The sequence below is a fragment of the Rana temporaria genome, chromosome 5 (genome assembly GCF_905171775.1).
Source record: "Rana temporaria chromosome 5, aRanTem1.1, whole genome shotgun sequence".
NCBI classification, from domain to species: domain Eukaryota; kingdom Metazoa; phylum Chordata; class Amphibia; order Anura; family Ranidae; genus Rana; species Rana temporaria.
In genome coordinates this window covers 157914961-157933585 of record NC_053493.1, presented here as the reverse complement: position 1 = coordinate 157933585, position 18625 = coordinate 157914961, and the positions used below count along the sequence as shown (strand labels likewise).

The following is an 18625-nucleotide window of genomic DNA, read 5'->3' as shown; positions in this document are numbered from 1 at the left end:
TGAACGGACGCTTTCACAACGGCTTCCGCTGGCTGAGGTAATCGTCCCGGTATACGGAGGTTTTAACTGTTCCACCGCTCCGTCACAACTCTAGCGCGGTAGTGTCTAAGGTTCCGTAGGCCTCAAAATGGCTGCGATGATCCAATGAGGCAATAGGCCTCGGTATGTACCAGGGAGAGTGCGGATCACCCGGTCCCTCCAAAAGCGTAAGATGCAGTACAGGGAGAGTCCCTGATACCGGATTCTAAGATTGGGGTACAGGGAATCCCGTATCAGCAATGGATGGCTAAAGATCTGCTTTGGACAGGCGATATCTCCATATTCTAAGATGCATAATGAGAAATTAGCAATGCAAGGAGGATAAGGTAAGTGTTGCTCGTTTCTGTCAAGCCAGGTGGCAGCCGCCTTAGGGTTTGTAAAGAATGGCTTTTCTCCCCAAGCAATGATCCAGAGCTTAGCAGGGTAGAGCATGGCGTACTGGTTCTGAAGATTGCGAAGGCACCTTTTAACATCCGCAAACTGAACTGTTAGTTGTTGGACTTCAACAGAATAGTCTGGGACAAAGGAGACTTTGGATCTGTTCACATCGATATTACCCTTTGTGCGGGGGAGAGAGAGGATCTGGTCTCTGTCTCTGTAATGAAGCATTTTTAAGATAAACGGATGTAGCACATTACCCGGAGGCAGGGGTCTAGCAGGGATTTTGTGTGCTCTTTACACTGCAAAGAAATTTAGTGAAGATTTGCTTATCGGACATCCAGCAACCATTGCTCGATAAACTCCTGCCTTCCATGCGATCAGGAAGGCCCAGAATATCCATGTTGTTTGTCATGAGTCTATTTTATAAATCATTAAAGCATGGTGATTAGTTTGCAACTCTGTTACTCACCCTTCCCTCCAGAGCAGATGTGCGCTCCCGCACTTTCTGCATATCATGCCGCATAATAGTGACATCCTCTCTTAAGTGAGTAGTCAGGGAGGCAAGTGTGTGATTCGTTTTGCACAGCCATGAACACGTCCTTGAGAGTTGGCTCCTCTGTGGGGCCAGGTAGAGAGGCCTGACTAAGAGCAGGTTTATTTTTTCTCACTCCTCCCCCAGCCTCTGGCCACACCACCAAGGCAGGATGTTGGCAGGTGCTCAGAGAGCACCTCCTCTAACATGCTAAGCCTAGCCACGCCCCCCAGACTTCCTTTCTAGGTCTTCTAGATCTCACATTTTGAGCAAGAGTGCCTCTACAAATTTAAATTAAACACTCTGCTTCACATATGTTGTTACTTTAGTGCAGAACTCCTACACCCTATGTATCCTTTGGAAACATCTTCAGATCTCCAGGTTTCGACTGTTCGTGAGAAAATTCTTGGACCAAGTTCATACGATTACTTAACCTCTTCAATACCGGACACTTTCATCCTATTCCTACCCAGGCTACTTTTTAGATTTCAGCTGTCACACTTTGAATGACAATTACTCTATAATATACAGTGGGTAAAATAAGTATTATACACGTCACCATTTTATTAGGTAAATATATTTCTAAAGGTGCTATTGACATGAAATTTTCACCACATGTTGGTAACGACACATGCAATCCATACATATACAGTAACCCAAACAAATTTACATTCAGTAATGTATGTGTAATAAAATGGAATGACATAGGGAAAACGCATTGTACACATGAAGAAAGGGAGATGCAAAAGGACATGGAAAACCAAGACAGCAGCTGACAATCTATCAGTAATTAGAAAGTAATCCTACCGGCGGGCTGTGTGGGAGGACCCCCTCACACACCCGCCATTGCCACCCGGGGCATGGAGAAAGGTGGCAGATTGCCTCTGGGGGAGGTCTGCCTACTCCCAACTCCTGCAGTCTGGCTCCTCTCTCGAGTACACGCACAAAATACACTTTAAAAAAAAAAAAAGAAAGTAATCCTACCTCCTGTCAGTGCAAATTAATATCAACTGGTTCACTGATGGCCTATAAAAAGGTGTCTCATTACCAAGGTGTCACGTAAACATCTCATGATGTGTAAAAGCAAAGAGCTCTCTCAAGACCCTTTGCAACCTTATTGCTGCAAAACATATTGATGGTATTGGTTACAGAAGGATTTCTAAACTTCTGAATGTTCCAGTGAGCACTGTTGGGGCCATAATCCGGAAGTGGACAGAACATCATTTCACCATAAACCAGCCACGATCAGGTGCTCCTCGCAAGATTTCTGACAGAAAAGTGAAAAGAATTATCAGAAGAGTTGTCCAATAGCGGAGAGCTTTAGAAAGACCTGGAATTAGCAGTAATAATTGTTTCAAAGAAAACAATGCACTCAACCACCATGGCCTGTATGCACGTTCTTCACGCAAGACTCCATTGCTCAAGAAAAAGCACGTTGAAGCTTGTTTAAAGTTTGCTGCACATTATTTAGACAAGCCTGTGAAATACTGATAGAATAGTCTGGTCAGATGAGACCAAAATTGAACTTTTTGGATGCCATAATACACAGCATGTTCGGAGGTCAAATGGCACTGCACATCACCCCAAAAACACTATACCAACAGTAAAGTTTGGAGATGGGAACATCATGGTGTGGGGCTGTTGTTTTTTACAGCATATGGTACTGGCAATGTCATTGACGGAAGGGTGAATGGGGAGAAATGTACCAAATCTGCTGCTATCTACCAGGAGGACGAATATGAAATCAGGGTGGATATTTCAGCAAGGCAATGATCCCAAAGCCAAGGTAACTCTCAATTGGTTTCAAAGAAATAAAAAAAAGCTGCTAGATTGGCCCAGCCAATCACCTGACTTGAATCCATTAGTAAATCTATGGAAAGATCGGAGTTCGTAGGAGTTTCACGGAACCCTACAGATTTGAAGGCTGTTTGTGTGGAAGAATGGGTCAAAATCACACCCGAGCAATGCATGCGTCTAGTTTTCTCCATTCAGGAGGCATTTTGAAGCTGTCATTACCAACAAAGAATTATGTACAAAGTATTAAACAAATTTCAGTAAGTGTGTTCAATACTTTTTCCCTGCGTCATACCATTTTATTACACATAAAATCATTTCTGAACGTATTTGTTTTGTTTTTTTGTATGTATGGATTGCATAGGTTGTTACCGACGTGGTGAAAATGTCATGGCAATAGCACCTTTTAGAAATATATTTACCTAGAAAAATAGTGACGTGTTCAGCACTTATTTTACCCGCTGTATAATTACTACTGGGGTTTTTTTTTTTTTTTTTTTATGCTTTTATGAATGAAAAAATACAGAAAATGTTAAACATGTTTTTCTTGGTTTCTGTTAGAATATTTATTTGCAAAATTTTTATTTCTCCATAAATTTTGGCCTGCCAAATTTCTTTGGTAAAAAATAACCCAAATCAATGTATATTATTTAGTCTATGTGAAAGCTAAAGAGTCTTCAAACGATGGTATTTATACAGTGATTTAAAAAAGTATTCATATCCTTTGAAATTTTCCATCTTTTTTTATGTTACAACCAAAAATGTAAATTCGCTGCAATTACAGCTGCAAGTCTTTTTGGGTATGTCTCTACCATCTTTGCACATCTAGAGAGAATTTTTTGCCCATTCTTTGCAAATTAGCTCAAGCTCTGTCAGATTGGATGGAGAGCGTCTGTGAACAGCAATTTTCAAGTCTTGCCACAGATTCTCAATTGGATTTAGGTCTAGACTTTAACGGCTCCATTCTAACACATGAATATGCTTTGATCTAAACCATTCCATTAGAGCTCTGGCTTTATCTTTAGGGTCGTTGTCTTGCTGGAAGGTGAACCTCCACCCCAGTCTCATGTCTTTTGCAGACTCAAACAGGTTTTCTCTTAAAACTGCCCTGTATTTTGCTCCATCCAACATAATCTTCCTGTTTTTATTATAAAATAACATTGGCCTCTGAGACTCCCCTAAAAAAACAGAATCCTCCAGGTTGCACTAGATCAGTGGTCTCCAAACTGTGGCCCTTTGCCAGTCTTTATCTGGCCCTTGGGGTACCATTCCTCCCACTGACACCAACAAGGAGGCACTATTTCTTCCACTGATAGCAATGATGGGATACTATTTCTCATACTAATAGGAGCACTACGCCTCCTCCTACTGACCACAAACCCTGAGGCCCCATTTATTCTCGCTGATGCCGGGCCCGGGACATTTTCTGCCCATGCTGACCACAATCCGGCCCTCCTAAAGACTGAAGGACAATAAACTGAACCTCTGTTTGAAAAGTTTGTAGATCCCTGCACTAGATGATCAAGGTTATACTTTTTTTTATAAAATTCAGCCAGGAACAATTGCATGGAAACATTTAACATGCATTACTGCTTCCCCATGATTAAGCTTCATGGGCGGAGTGAAAGACATTGAGGATGTGGCCTGGTTGGGGCCCGGGCTGAGGCTGTCCTATACCACCTTACGGGGGTTTTGCAGTGATGTGTGATTTCCAGGACTTTCCCTTTTCCATTAGATGCATTACTGCTGCCAAAGAGATTTTTATTTGTATTTTCCTTGGTCTGTTGGATATGTTTGCCTCACCAGGCTTTCCAGTATGTTCATGACCATTGTCAACTATATTATACATTACCACTGCAATGTTCTCTTTTGCTGCTAAAATCTTATTTTTCATTTGCTCAGCATGGAGAGACGATGGCAGATGTACGAACTTTATCAAATGCAACAACAGTGGACAACATCCGGACTATATATGGGAATGCTGTAAGCAGGTACAGACTAATTTGGTTCACCTTACTCTAATGCTTAGGTCATTTAAAGTTACATTAATGGTCTTCCTCTTTCAGAGATCCTTTTAAATGGTTTAACTTCCAATTTACTTCATGATGAATTTTCTCAGGGAAGTCCTTGTTCATTAAATCATTTTTAGTTATACAGTTTTCAAAACTATAGTATGTAAGTTTGAGCAAGGAAAAGACACATGAAGGAGAGATGCAAGTGCTGCATACCCCGATAGATGCTTGAAAAATGGGAAATTTCCCCCGTGGGGCTTTGAAACAGCAATGTAATCAGGTAAACCGTATAAGATGAAATAAATAGTTATTTATTAACATAATAATGATAACATGTTATGATTAAAAAAACAAAAGATACTGGCTATATCATACAACATGATGTTCAATAGTGCAGGGTGAAAACACCAACATTAACAGTTTTACAAGAAATGTTGTAACATGACACACCCATGCCGCCACTTCCCTGCCCCCTGCTTCTCTATCCCACCACTCTGTTTCACCTAAAACTGCCCGCCCCACTCATTTCCTATCCCCTTACCCCACGGCACTGATTTCCCCCTACACCCGATCCGAAACCCCCGTTGTCCACCCCCCCCCACAAACCGGGCCGCTGCAGCCACCATCATTAACCAGCATCTCTCCTCTGCCATTCCCACCGGCTTCAGGTGCTGCTGGGGGCTTTTGGGGGGACCTAGATGTGTCTCCCCCCCCCCCCCCCCGCTGGTCAGAAAACCCCCTCGCACCCCCGATCCATTCCTTCTCTGAGCGCATTTCTCCCTCCCGCTGCTTGTATCTTCTCCCTGAACTGAGCTGTCAGGCTGGAGATCATGGCAGGGGGAAGGAGGGGAGCGGCGTGGGTGGAAGTGAAGTTTGGGGCTTGAGGGGCTTTATAAACATGTGTTTACTAACTGTACAATGGATATAGACAGCGATCGCTGCTATATCCACTGACAGCTGATGCATAGTAAACCGCAAGTGTTACTATGTATCAGACTGTCATTTTATGAATGAATGGAATCTCTATACAGATTCCATGCATTTGTTCAATTAAAGTGCTACAGAGAAATGGACTATCTTCAGTCTTCAAAAAAAGAGATAGGGGGGTCTGTTCAGACTTCTGATATGTCACCCCCCCACCAAAAACTAAAACCCCCCAAAAAATGTACAAAAGTAAAAATGTAAAAAAAACTTAGACCCCCCCAGGTCTACCACCACCACTCACCCCTCCACGGTGATGCCCCGCACTCACCGCTCCACGGCTTCATCAGCTTCTCCTCCCGGCCAACCCGATCCTCCCTGACTGGCCAGGAGGAGAAGCTGGAAGACAATAGCGAATATTAATTTGTTATGGTCACAAGTGGGTGATCCCAACCTTTTTCAAGACAATTAGAGCCTCAAAATATAATCATGTGGCTTGGGGGGAAAAAAAACCTCATACAAAAGTATGAGTCTGGCACCCTGTAGGGCAACAGTGTCCCAGCACCCCTTTCACATGGAGCAAACTCTGTCAAGCAGGTCTGCCTGCTCAGCGGGCGATCTGTCTGCTGATCTCTGCTGAGCAGGTGGATGACAGGTCCGTGTCCGCTCTGCTAATGCAGAGCGGACACGGACATAGCCCGCTGTTCTCTATGGGGCGGTCTGATGGAAACTGACCGCCTGTCCATTTCCATCCGATACCATCCGATCTGCTAGATGAATAGAAGCGTTTGGAAAAATATTTATTTATTTATTTTTTGTTAAAATGAAAACCACCTGTACACGAAACGCTGCTAAACCACTTTAGAGGTTGAAATGCCTCTAAACGGCTTCTGAACGCATTTTTTGGGGGTTCCAGAAAAATCCTTTAAACTCAACTGCCTAGAAACGACTGTAAACAAGCCTGTGTACATGTACTGTTAAAGATAACATAGAGGAGAGTTCAGGAGCAGTTGAAAAAATGCCCAACTGCTCCTAAACGTCCATCTACCAGCAGCAGTGTACATAAACTCGCACAATAAAAAAAACCTGCAAGGTAAAGGCATAATGAGCTAGTATGCAGCACATACTAGCTCATTATGAGCTAGTATGCCACACATACTAGCTCATTATGAAGTACTTGCCTCAGACCGAAGCCCCCGTATCAGAGCCCGATCCACCCCGAGGGAGCTGACATCTTCCGCGTTCGCAGCTCCGGCGCTGTGAGTGGCCGGAGCCACGATGACGTCACTCCTGCGCATGCGCGCAAGGAGTTTTCTTCCCGGCAAGGTCTGCGAGTGGAAAATGAGGGCTGGCGAGGAGCTGAGCTGCCAGGGAGAGGGGGAGCGAGCACCGCCGGCAGGCGGAGTTGATCGGGAGACGTTCTTTCAGTGCGTTGTGGAAGAGAGTGTATAGGAAGAGGAAAGTCGCGGGATCGCAGAGCGGTAAAACACGCTAGAACAGCTGACATTGTCTCCGCTCACACAGCCCCGCCTCCTGATCCCGCGCCTGTGAGACAGAATACATCCCAGCATTGGACCCGCTTTCTGTCTATTACAAGCGCGGAGTCAGGAGGAGGCGGGGCTGTGTGAGAGTGAGCAGAGCGGAGACAATGTCAGCTGTTATAGTGTGTTTTACCGCTCTGCGATCCTACGGCTTTCCTCTTCCTATATGCTCTCTTCCACAGGGGCGATCGTGCTGGGAAAACACTCCCGTGGCTCTAATCTTTCTCCAGTTATGTCCTGGCCGCCCTCTCACTTCCTCCGCCCTGGCGAGGCTGGATTTTGGGACACGGTGAGGCTGGATTTTGGGACACGGTGAGGCTGGATTTTGGGACACGGTGAGGCAGGATTTTGGGGCACGGTGAGGCTGGATTTTGGGGCACGGTGAGGTTGGATTTTGGGGCACGGTGAGGCTGGATTTTGGGGCACGGTGAGGCTGGATTTTGGGGCACAGTGAGGCTGGATTTTGGGGAACAGTGAGGCTGGATTTTGGGGCACGGTGAGGCTGCAGCTTGGGGCACAGTGAAGAAAAATTGTTTGGAAACAACTGCGCTAAGGTGAAATGTTAGGATTGATAAGCAGCAATTAAATTGTGTATAAACAAAATAAGTACAGGAAAAAGGAAGGATAATTGCGCTAAACCAAATGGTGAACTTATATCAAACAAACAAATTGGGCGTGTGCCCAAGTGCGTGTGTTAAAAAAATTCTAAATTAACACTCTAAGATATAAACACTTCTATAAATTGCATAAAGTCAGGGGGCCCAAAGCCACCTGGCCCTGCTGGGCAATATTGTGCAAGCCCAGTGATAAATACCACAATAAATGTGTAATAACGTGACAACAATATTGGATAAATTAATAATAATAAACCACAAAGTGGTGTGTACAGTCCGTGAACTCCAAAATTGAAAATTGAAAAATTGAATAAAATTCTGTGATAAGTCCGTATGACAAGGAAGACACCCGTGAAAGCTTCAAGAATGCTGTTGTAGGCACCAGACGTGAATCCACCACCAATCATGCAGCTGCTTACCAGAAATCAAGGTCCTGCCGGACCACTATCAACATATCTTTCAACCATAGATGTTAAATCAGCAGTAGATCCTCCACTTGCGCTGAGACCATGCCGTGCTCAATGATTGATATAAAAAACAAAACAAAGCTCCACATAGCATAAAATCCGGGTGATTTATTTAAAACAGGAGTAAACAGATATACAACTCACATTTGGGTTGAATAAAATCAGCATTTGGCCTGTAACGCCGGCCGGACGTATCCAGGAACAAAAGCCACTCGTTGGAGAAATGAAGGGGATGGCGTCCACACGTCACTCACTCCACCCGACGCGTTTCGTGAGAAGATCACTTCGTCTCGGGGTGGGGGTGCAATTTGGGGCTCATTGAGGCTACAATTTGGGGCACAGTGAGGCTGCAATGTGGGGCACAGTGAGGCTGCAATGGTGGGCACAGGTCACGCTGAAATGATGGGCACAGGTCACGCTGCATTGATGGGCACAGGTGAGCCTGCATTGAGGGGAACTGATAAAATTGTTGTTTAATATTTATTTTTGTAATGTAATGTAATTCTGCATAAAACATTTAAGTGTCATTTCATGAGATAATTTTATGAGAGCGTGATTATGGGTGCGGTCGGGTAGGGCAACTGGTGGCGAGTAACCCTTGAGGCCTGGCTAGTAACTCAGGACTTGAAATTTTGAGCCCTGCCATACAGGTTTAGGAGATATTAATCTTACCTACAGGTAAGCCTTATAGGCTTACCTGTAGGTAAAAGTGTCAAATTTGTGTTTACAACCACTTTAAGCTTTTATATTTAGTAGGAATTTTGAAAAATCTGCTGATCATGATTTTAGTGGATTTTTAGCAAAAATATTTTTTTTAATAAACATTTGTGCAAATATCGTGGTACCTTTAGAAATTGGTAGCACCTTTTTTTTCTACTGGTCATGTGCTTTCAGAAAATATATGGTTTGGGGGGTCTTTTACAAACTTTGAAACCTGAAAGTGAAAAATTAAAAAAACAAAGAAAAAATTGCAAAAATGGTTTGGCCACCTGAGTGTACAAAATGGAGCACGGGATCTAGCAGCGAAAGGGTTAAGATACTATTTTGGTCTGTGTCATTTTGCGCATGTATAAATCCTTTGTTTTGTGCCAATTTGTTGCAGTTAAATGCTTTTATTTTAATAATGATATTTTCATTTAACTACAGGGAGCTAATTGAAGTTGGTTGTGAAGATGCAAAACTGGCATTTAAACTTAAAGGTTACGTAACTAATGCCAACTATTCAATGAAGAAATGCATTTTTTTGCTTTTCATTAATTGTAAGTATACAGTATATAACTTGTAGAATTTGTAACAGCTCTGTTATTTTCATACATTTAAAAAATGTGATATTTGATAAATTTTATGATTCCAATACACTTCATAATGGTACACTTTAAATAGCAAATCTATTGTGGTTGTCTACCCTTTGAACTTTTTAGCAGGAGTATCGCAAGATGAAGCAGCTATAGTCAATAGCAATTATCACTGTTCTCTCGACAGGGACGGCTCTCCCGGTGGGAGAACACAATAGCTGAATGGGAGAAAGTCAATGTTGAGGGGGGAACTCAGCGATTTTTCTTTCCTGCAACCTGTACTTTAAAGGAAAAAATCGCAATGTCTGTGGCTGGCTTTAGGGAGTTCTGAGAACGTAGGTTTTGCGTTCAAGTGCAGTAAATTCTAAACTATACTACAGACATGTAATTCACGTTGACAGTCTACCCAATGTTGACATGTTTTCCATACTGAGCAGTGGTTTTGTAGTTGTTCAAAGCAGGATGTGTGCTTCATAGCTTTTTATATAGTGGACATAGGGGCAGATCCACAAAGATCTTCCCCGCCGCAGCGTATCTGAGATACGCTGCGCCGCCGTAACTTACTTTTTTTGTTTTGAATCCTGGAAGAATTTGCGCCGTAAGTTACAGCGGCGTAATGTATCTCTCGCGGCGTAACGGCGCCTAATTCAAATCGGCGAGTAGGGGGGCGTGTTTCATTTAAATGAAGCGCGTCCCCGCGCCGAACGAACTGCGCATGCGCCGTCCCTAAATTTCCCACCGTGCATTGCGCTAAATGACATCGCAAGGACGTCATTGTTTTGATGTGGACGTAAATTACGTCCATCCCGATTCACGGACGACTTACGCAAACGAAAAAAAAAAATTCAAATTAAACGCGGGAACGACGGCCATACTTAACATAGCAGGTTTAACTATTCGCCACAAAACAGCAGCTTTAACTATATGCCGGAAAAAGCCGACTAGAGACTACGTAAAAGAATGCGACGGCCGCTCGTACGTTCGTGGCTCGTCGGAAATAGCTAATTTGCATACTCGACACGGAAACCGACGGGAACTCCACCCAGTGGACGCCGAAGTATTGCATCTAAGATCCGAAGGCGTACGCCTGTCGGATCTAACCCAGATGCCGTCGTATCTTGGTTTGAGGATTCAAACCAAAGATACGACGCGGGATATTTGAAAGTACGCCGGCGTATCCGTAGATACGTCGGTGTACTCTCTTTGTGGATCTGCCCCATAATGTTTGATGGTTTAGGATCTGCTTGACCAAGGGAAAGAAGTCGATTGAAGAGTTTCATCTGCTTTTACGTTATGAATAATTGATAATTTGTTGTCTAAATAAAGCAAATTGGGTATTCACTCAGTATGTCTAAACAAGTTGAAACAGGCATTTCATGTCTTTAAAGAGGAAGTAAACCCTGATGGGTGTTACTTCCTCTTTGTTTCCCTGCAAAGGTAAAGCATAATGGGCTATTATGCATTGCATAGTAGCCCATTATGTAACAACTGCAGGAGAAGCCCGCGATGTCCCCGTCTTCCTCGCAAGTAGCGAGCGTCCATTCTTCACCCCTCTTCCATTTGGGGCCGCGAACTCCGGCTCTGTTAGTGGCTGGAGTCGCGTGACGTCACTCCACTCATGACATGACCAGAGTTAGAAAGGGCAAATGCGCAGAACATGCGGCGATTTGCAAATGCCTCCTAAACCGTGCAGGTCTGGAAGATATTTCAAGCACCTACAGGTAAACCTTAATTTAGACTTACCTGTAGGTTAAAGTGGTTGTAATGGGTTTACAACCACTTTAAAATGGTGGAAACATAAGCTGAGGTTCAGATGTTTCAATTTTATATTATAATGATACTTAGAGTAGATATTTGCTCTTTTTGACTTGGGCATTGATCCTTGAATGTGTACAGTATTTATTTTTTGCTGAAAGCCCTTCTAGGTAGCACTAGATTTGGATGTTTAATTATGAGTTGCATATGGGCACTAGGTTAGTTAGAACATAGAGTTTACATCTGAGCTGCATTTGCACAGTTGGGTAGATCTGCTCCTTGAAGGTAGTGGCTTCTACTATACAGGCAAATATGAAACCTGCGTTCCATTTTCCAGTCCTGATTCCTGCAACATATTACTACCATTAAAGCAGGGCTTGACAAATCCCAAGCGCAAAGTTGTCATGGCTACTAGAAAGTGCGTCCTGGCGCCTGGGCTTTTGTCAGCCATCTACATTCACCTGCCACTTGCAGACTGCGCTAAAGCCAAAAGACCGCTACAGTGTGGTCCTCCGGTTCAGCTGATCACAGATTGAGGTAAAGAGCCAATCATAGTGGCCCTTTACCATGTGATCAGCTGTGTCCAATCACAGCTGATCAAATGCGAACAAATGCCGGATATCAGCATTTCCTTTCCTCCGATAACCAGCTATCCTGTGACGAGGGACATTTACACTGATAATCAGGGTGCAGCATATCATTGACCACCAGTACTACCTATCAGTGCCCATCAATGCTGCCTTACCAGTGCAGCCTCATCACTGTACATTTGTGAAAAAGAAAAATTACTTATTTACAACATTTTATAACAGAAATAATAATTTAAAAACAAATCGATCTGTTTTTCATTGTCTAGCAAAAAAAAAAAAAAACAGCAGTGATTAAATACCACCAACTATTTGTGTGAAAAAAATAATAAAAATATCATATTGGTACAGTGTTGCCTGACCGTGCAATTGTCACTCAAAGTGTGAAAGTTGAAAATTGGCCTGGGCAGAAAGGGGGTGAAAGGGCACAGTATGCAAGTGGTTAAAAAAAGGGCTCCTAACATTTTTTGCTAGCCCCTAGATTTAAAAGAAAATTTGTCAAACCCTGCATTATATAAAATTCAAAGTGTGTGGGTTTTTATTTTTTTTCCCATTTTGGCTAGAGTCAGGTTTTTTTTGTGCATCATCGATCTCATTCAAGAGATTGTTTTACTTCCTGTCCTGTAAACACAACAGAGAATTTGAGAAAATCTCTTCAAAGTGAGGTAAATCTTACCTTAGACAGTCGTCAGCAGAACAGATGTCGCCATTTGAAGATTTCTCTGCTATTTTTGTTCAGGTCGCTACTTGAAGTTTTAAATTTTCCTTCCATTTTAGTTCCAGTGACCTTGGTCACCGGGATAGAGAGAGAATGGATTTCTTTAGTGGGGACCCAGGCAGCAGTAAAAACCTAACCGCATTTATAATACTTTCACACTCTATCCAAAATGTAAAAATAAAGGTTTTGTCTTTTAGATATGCCTTAACCTTGTTGGCTAGTTCTGGGAGGCTGTCATATGATGGCCTACTATGCTTGCTTCATGCGCACCCCCTAGGGCTTGCACCCGAAAGTGTCTGTGATTGCTGGGTCCCCGGGACACAGTGCATCATGGATCTTGGTAAAGGCCCAATCACAGCGGCCCTTTACCACGCGATCGCTCCGTCCAATGACGGAGCAATCATTTGCTAACAAACCTGGATCGTGCCCCTTTTAGCTCACGCTGGTGCATAGTTTCTCTGTCCTAACACACTGTATAGGTGAGAAAAGAGAGAAACAATGAAGCATCACGAGCTGGCATGATCCTGAGTGCTCTACAATGCTCATCAGTGCCACTACAGTGCTCAACAATGCCTATCGTTGAGTACTTAACAGTGCCCTACAGTGCACATCCATGCCAGCAGTGAGTGCTCATCTATACCACTACAGTGCCCTGTTGGTACTCATGAGTGCTCATCCGTGCCACCCTATCAGTGTATCCTCATCAGCGCCTGTCAGTGCCGTAAAAAAAATGTATTACATTTTTTATTTTTTTCATTTAAAACTTGAGGGGAAAAAAGTTACATGTTCAAAAGACTCATTATGGCTCATATAATATACATTGGGTTGTTTGCTTTCCAAAATGGGATTATTTTGTGGGCATTTCAATCGTCCCAGTGCTCAATTTCTAAATTGAAGGTATACATCTTTTTATGTGCATTTTAATAGTTATTATCCATATCTTCATTTTCATATTTGTATCCCTTTATCTATTGAATAAAAATGGAATACTGTTGGTCAAGCTACAGTTCTTTTGTTATTTTTTTGCAGCAAGGCTTGTAGAATCCACTGCTTTGAAGAAAGCTATAGAAACCGTTTACGCTGCTTATTTGCCAAAGAACACCCATCCATTCTTGTATCTGAGGTGAGCATTGTAAACGTAATAAAATGATTCCGCTTGGTATTGTACACTGGTGTAACATTCTGTTGACAAAGAAAGTGAACAATTTAAAGTGGTTGTAAAGGCTAAAGGTTTTTTACCTGAATTCATTATCTTCATTAAAAATCCTGCTCGCCGCGATCCTGGGAAAAGGCCGCGAGGCCGCTTGCGGCCTTTTCCCAGGATCGCGGCGAGCTGCGGGCAGGGTTTTTTAGGCAAGGCCGTGACTTCAGCCTAGTCCACGGCCTTTTCCCAGGATCGAGGCGGACTTCATGGATCCGCCGCGGTGTCCATAGGGGATAAAAACCTTGATTCGTATCGTGAATCAATTTTTTATTTATTTATTTATTTTATCGCATTTTTTTTTTTTTGCCTAAAATAGCCCAGCTCTACCTGCTTTGCAGCAAAATAGAAAGACACCTCCCCACCCACAATAGCAATGTGGCTCAATAAGGTAGAAGAGATCTTAAAGATGGAATACCTCATTCTTTTCTCTCAAAACAAGCAAGAGCTATATCGCCAAACATGCTATTTATTGGACTATTGGCATGACCTTACTTTCTCAGAAGAGGGGAGAGCCCTAATGCTTAGCAATGCTTACAAACTCAACTCTTTCTTACATTGCCTCCTTACCACATTCTTTATTTTTCCATTCACCCTGGACAGTTTCCCCAGTGTTACAGAATTGTTTTTCACCGTCCCACCCTCGGCTCACATCACACTCACTTTCTCCCTATACTTAACACAGAGCAGCCATGATCCTCCTCTTCCGTTAGGTGTGTGTAGAATAGGCTTCTCTGAAAAGGGTTTTCAGGGATTGTCTAAAAGCTAATAGTAGGAGATAATCGGACAGGTTGGAGTAAGGAGTTCCATAGGATTGGAGAGGCTCTGGAAAAGTCTTGGAGGCGAGCTAAGGATGAGGTGACGAGGCAGCTAAAGAGCAGGAGGTCAGTATTTTGAATCTAGGCTGGTAATGTAGCTGGGGGCTAAAGTGTGGATAGCTTTGTAAGTTGTTAGTATTTTGAATTTAGTTTGTTGGGGTTCGTCGGTGAGCGGAAGCCAGTGAAGGGATTGACAGAGAGGAATAGCAGACACAGAGCGATTGGTAAGGTGGATGAGTCTGGCAGAAGCATTCATGATGGATTGAAGGGGGGATAGCCTATGTAGAGGTAATCCAATGAGTAGGGAGCTGCAGTAGTCGAGATGTAGGATGTATAGTCCCCAAAAAGACTGAAAGACCAATAGTACCCTCTACCATTTTTCCACTCCCCCCCCCCCCCCCCAAACCCATATGCTCAGCCCTTCACCATCTCACCCTGCTCACCCTTTTTTCCCACAGTCTCTTCCCTTTTCCCTTCACATTTAGCCCCCCGATTTCTTTTTCACCCACTTGGTTTCAACTAACTCTCGAGTAACCAACTCCATCGACGAGACTGATGCAACTTACTCTTTGCACCCTCCAACTGCTTCGCTGCGACCTTTCTGTGGCAAACCAGAAATCATCAAAGAACTCTAATCCCTACCCAGTGCACAACTACATAGAATTTTGCATAACCTTAATTTTTATTTTTATTTTTACCTTTGCAATACATAAACACTGACCAGTCAGCCAACAGAATAATACCTTGATAAACAAATTGATACTTACCGTAGTTCTCCTCTATTGCTTGCCAAGGTGTTACATGTGAAACATATTGAACGTACCATACATTATATGAGCTTTTAAATTTCAAAAACAAAACCCAATATGTAACAGATGTATTGCTTAATAAAATGATTAAATCAGAAATGCATATAGCTGTTTTACCTTATAAAGGACTAGTATTCTTGTCCGGGCTTGCCAATTTTAAAGCCCTGACAGATTGTACAAGCCAAGCTGGGGACTTTGTTTCTTTTATGCAGTTGAACAATAAAGCTTGGTCTCTTTCCTGTCCTTGGCTAGTGAATGCATAGTGTAACACCAGCCGTTTTCACCTCTACTAACGCTGCTCTCCCCACCTGTACGCATTTTCCTTGAAAGCACATGTGTGTGTATACAGCAACGCTGTATCTTGGCCTAGGCCAACGAGGCACAGGCCTAGGGCAGCGCTTTGAAGGGGGGCAGCATGAAAAGAGTCCCCGCCGGTTTGTGCTACACTTTTTAGTGCGAGGCAAGTCTTATGAGGTGGACTGGGCCGCAAGACAAATCGGTCTGGTGCCCCCATAAAGCGGCCGCACTGCTCCAAGTATGAAAGGGATGGCGCAAAGACAAAGGACACCGACACTGTCACCTATACCTGGAAGGTAGGTAGTAGGACTCTCCTGCAATCCTTTGCTTGTGTCAGTTGTACATATTGGGGAATCTTAATTTTATTTCTGTTGATTGCTGATGAGAAAAATAAACAGATGGATTTATTTGTGCTCCCAAATCTTCTTTTGCTCAATGCCTGTCCCACATACATTCATCATTGTGCTACAATGTTTTCTGCTGCACCACTGGCATACTTATATCCTCTTAGTCCTCCATAAATTTAGCAGACATTTGAGCTTAAAGTAGAACCCTAGGCAACACTTTTTTTTCCATTTTGGATTGAGTAAGGGATGGTTATAGCCCCTGTTAAAGAGTAATGTACGGATGGCAAAACAAATGTATTTCCTGCCCCGTAGCTAAACAGGAAGTGAGAGGAAATCTCTGCAGATTAAGGGAACCCCCCCCCCCCCCCCAGGCCCTCAGAACTAGTGTCCCCACTGGAAAGTTTCAGGGCAGGACTTAAACAGGAAGGGGTGTGGCCTTGACAGGAAGGGGTGGATCATATTTAAATTAGAGGTTGTATGAATTTAGTCAGGCCTGGGGCAGCACAAAACCTAAATACACCACTGGTATACAGCATATCCGATTGCCACCTAGTGCTAATGTTTGGGTGGGGATGTTAACAAGAGGTTGATGCCAAGTCAAATCCAGGTACTTTCATTGGATGAATTTAGATAGGGCGACCACATGAGAAATCTTAACTGAACCTCCAGATATGTGTACACTTCCATTCTACTGATATTCCATTTTTTACCTTCTCTGTGTATTGAAATACGAGCGATACTTTGCTTTTGTCGAGTATTCATTTTTGTACAAATAATTGTTTTCTTGAATCCATTGGGTTCACAGATCCCACCTAATTTTTGTGCTGTTTATACTTGTTGCCATTGGCTGTATATTTCCCTTAAGATTGCTAGCTACACTAAGACCCCTTTCACACTGAGGCGCTTTGCAGGCGCTATAACGCTAAATATAGCGCCTGCAAAGCGCCCTGAAAGAGCCGCTGCTGTCTCTCCAATGTGAAAGCCCCAAGGGCTTTCACACTGAAGTGATGCTCTAGCAGGACAGTAAAAAAGTCCTGCAAGCAGCATCTTTGGAGCGGTGAAGGAGCGGTGTGTGTATACAGCTCCTGCCCATTGAAGTGAATGAGCTATAGTGCCGGCAAAGCGCTGCTGCAGGGTGTTTTTAACACTTTTTCGGGCGCTAGCAGCGCCCCTAAAAATAGCGCCACTTTACCACTGATGCCGTCCGTGCCCCAGTGTGAAAGGGGCCTAAAGCAAGGGTAGAGCTTATAACTAGAGATCTGGTCCCGCCGCCCCCAATGAAGAGAGAGATTTTTACAATGAATACAAAACGTATTTTTAAGTTGTATTCTTATATCGTAGACAATAGTTATTCAGTATTCATTTTTCTTTCTAATAACCTTCCTAGTTTGGATATATCACCTCAGAATGTTGATGTCAATGTTCATCCAACAAAGCATGAAGTTCATTTTCTACATGAAGAAACCATTATCGAAAAAGTTCAGCAACACGTAGAGAGCAAGTTGTTGGGATCAAATTCCTCAAGGATGTATTTTACCCAGGTGATGCATGTTAATGTTTTGCTTTTTAGTATTCAATTGTAGCTAAAGGACCTTTTCCAGGGCACACGCTGCATGGTATTGGTTGCTTCTAACTTGCATTTTTGGATGCTGTTTATGTCCTTTAGAGGTGCTTCTGACCCATATCAAACTGCTTTTGCATTCTTATTGACTTTTAAGCTGCTGTGATGCAAACAAGACAATAAACACAGCCCACACAGGTCCAATATGAATGTTGTGTAAATCGAACCGAAAAAAGAAAAAAAAACTGTCGGATTCTAAGTCTTCTCCAATTTATGTAAGTTGACTTTAGGGTCTTCACCAATTCTCCCTTTCCAGTTTCCATAAGTATATTTGCTGTAATGTATGTGCTCTAATTAGGGGTGTGCTGTTAAAAAGTTTTTACTTTAGTAAAGATGTTTATTTTTCATCTTGGCAAAGGGGGGGGGGGTGTCATCTGTGTCCCATTGGGGGCGATTTCCCTTCACTCCCTGTCCCATAGCCAAAACGGGAAATAAGAGAAAGCCCCTCCAAAGTGAGGGAATCCTTGGATGTCACCAGAACTAGTGTCCCCATTGAAAGATTTCCCCTCTATTCCTTTTCTGGTGACAACCTAAATTATAGGATTTTATTTTTAACTTTCACTCTTGGTGATGATGGTAAATTTAGAGGGTAAATCTCCATAATGAGGACACAGACAGCAATAAAAACCTGACATCCTGATCCCTCTCCACTCAATCAAACTTAAAAACAAGTTTGGCTTTTAATTACATTTTAGGAGAAATATAATGTGTTTCCAAAGAGCTCTTATTCTGATATATTAAAACTGTAATGCCTACCAAAAAGTAATTATTGAGATATTTTTACATACTGGTTATCACTGTAGAGTTTTACATTCTGTAGTGGCTTTAAAGCGGAGTTCCATCCAAAAATTTAACTTCTGCTTTTCGGAACCCCCG

The 18625-nt window shown here is 42.9% G+C and overlaps 1 protein-coding gene across 1 annotated transcript in view; it reads left to right on the top strand.

Annotated features, from left to right (window-relative positions):
- Nucleotides 1-18625, top strand: part of MLH1 (mutL homolog 1) — an 88990-nt gene that overhangs the window by 31338 nt on the left and 39027 nt on the right. Inside the window, exons 8-11 of the mRNA XM_040353296.1 lie at nt 4649-4737; nt 9448-9560; nt 13686-13779; nt 17516-17669. Coding sequence (XP_040209230.1) covers nt 4649-4737; nt 9448-9560; nt 13686-13779; nt 17516-17669 — 450 coding nt within the window. The remainder of the gene's footprint in view (nt 1-4648; nt 4738-9447; nt 9561-13685; nt 13780-17515; nt 17670-18625) is intronic.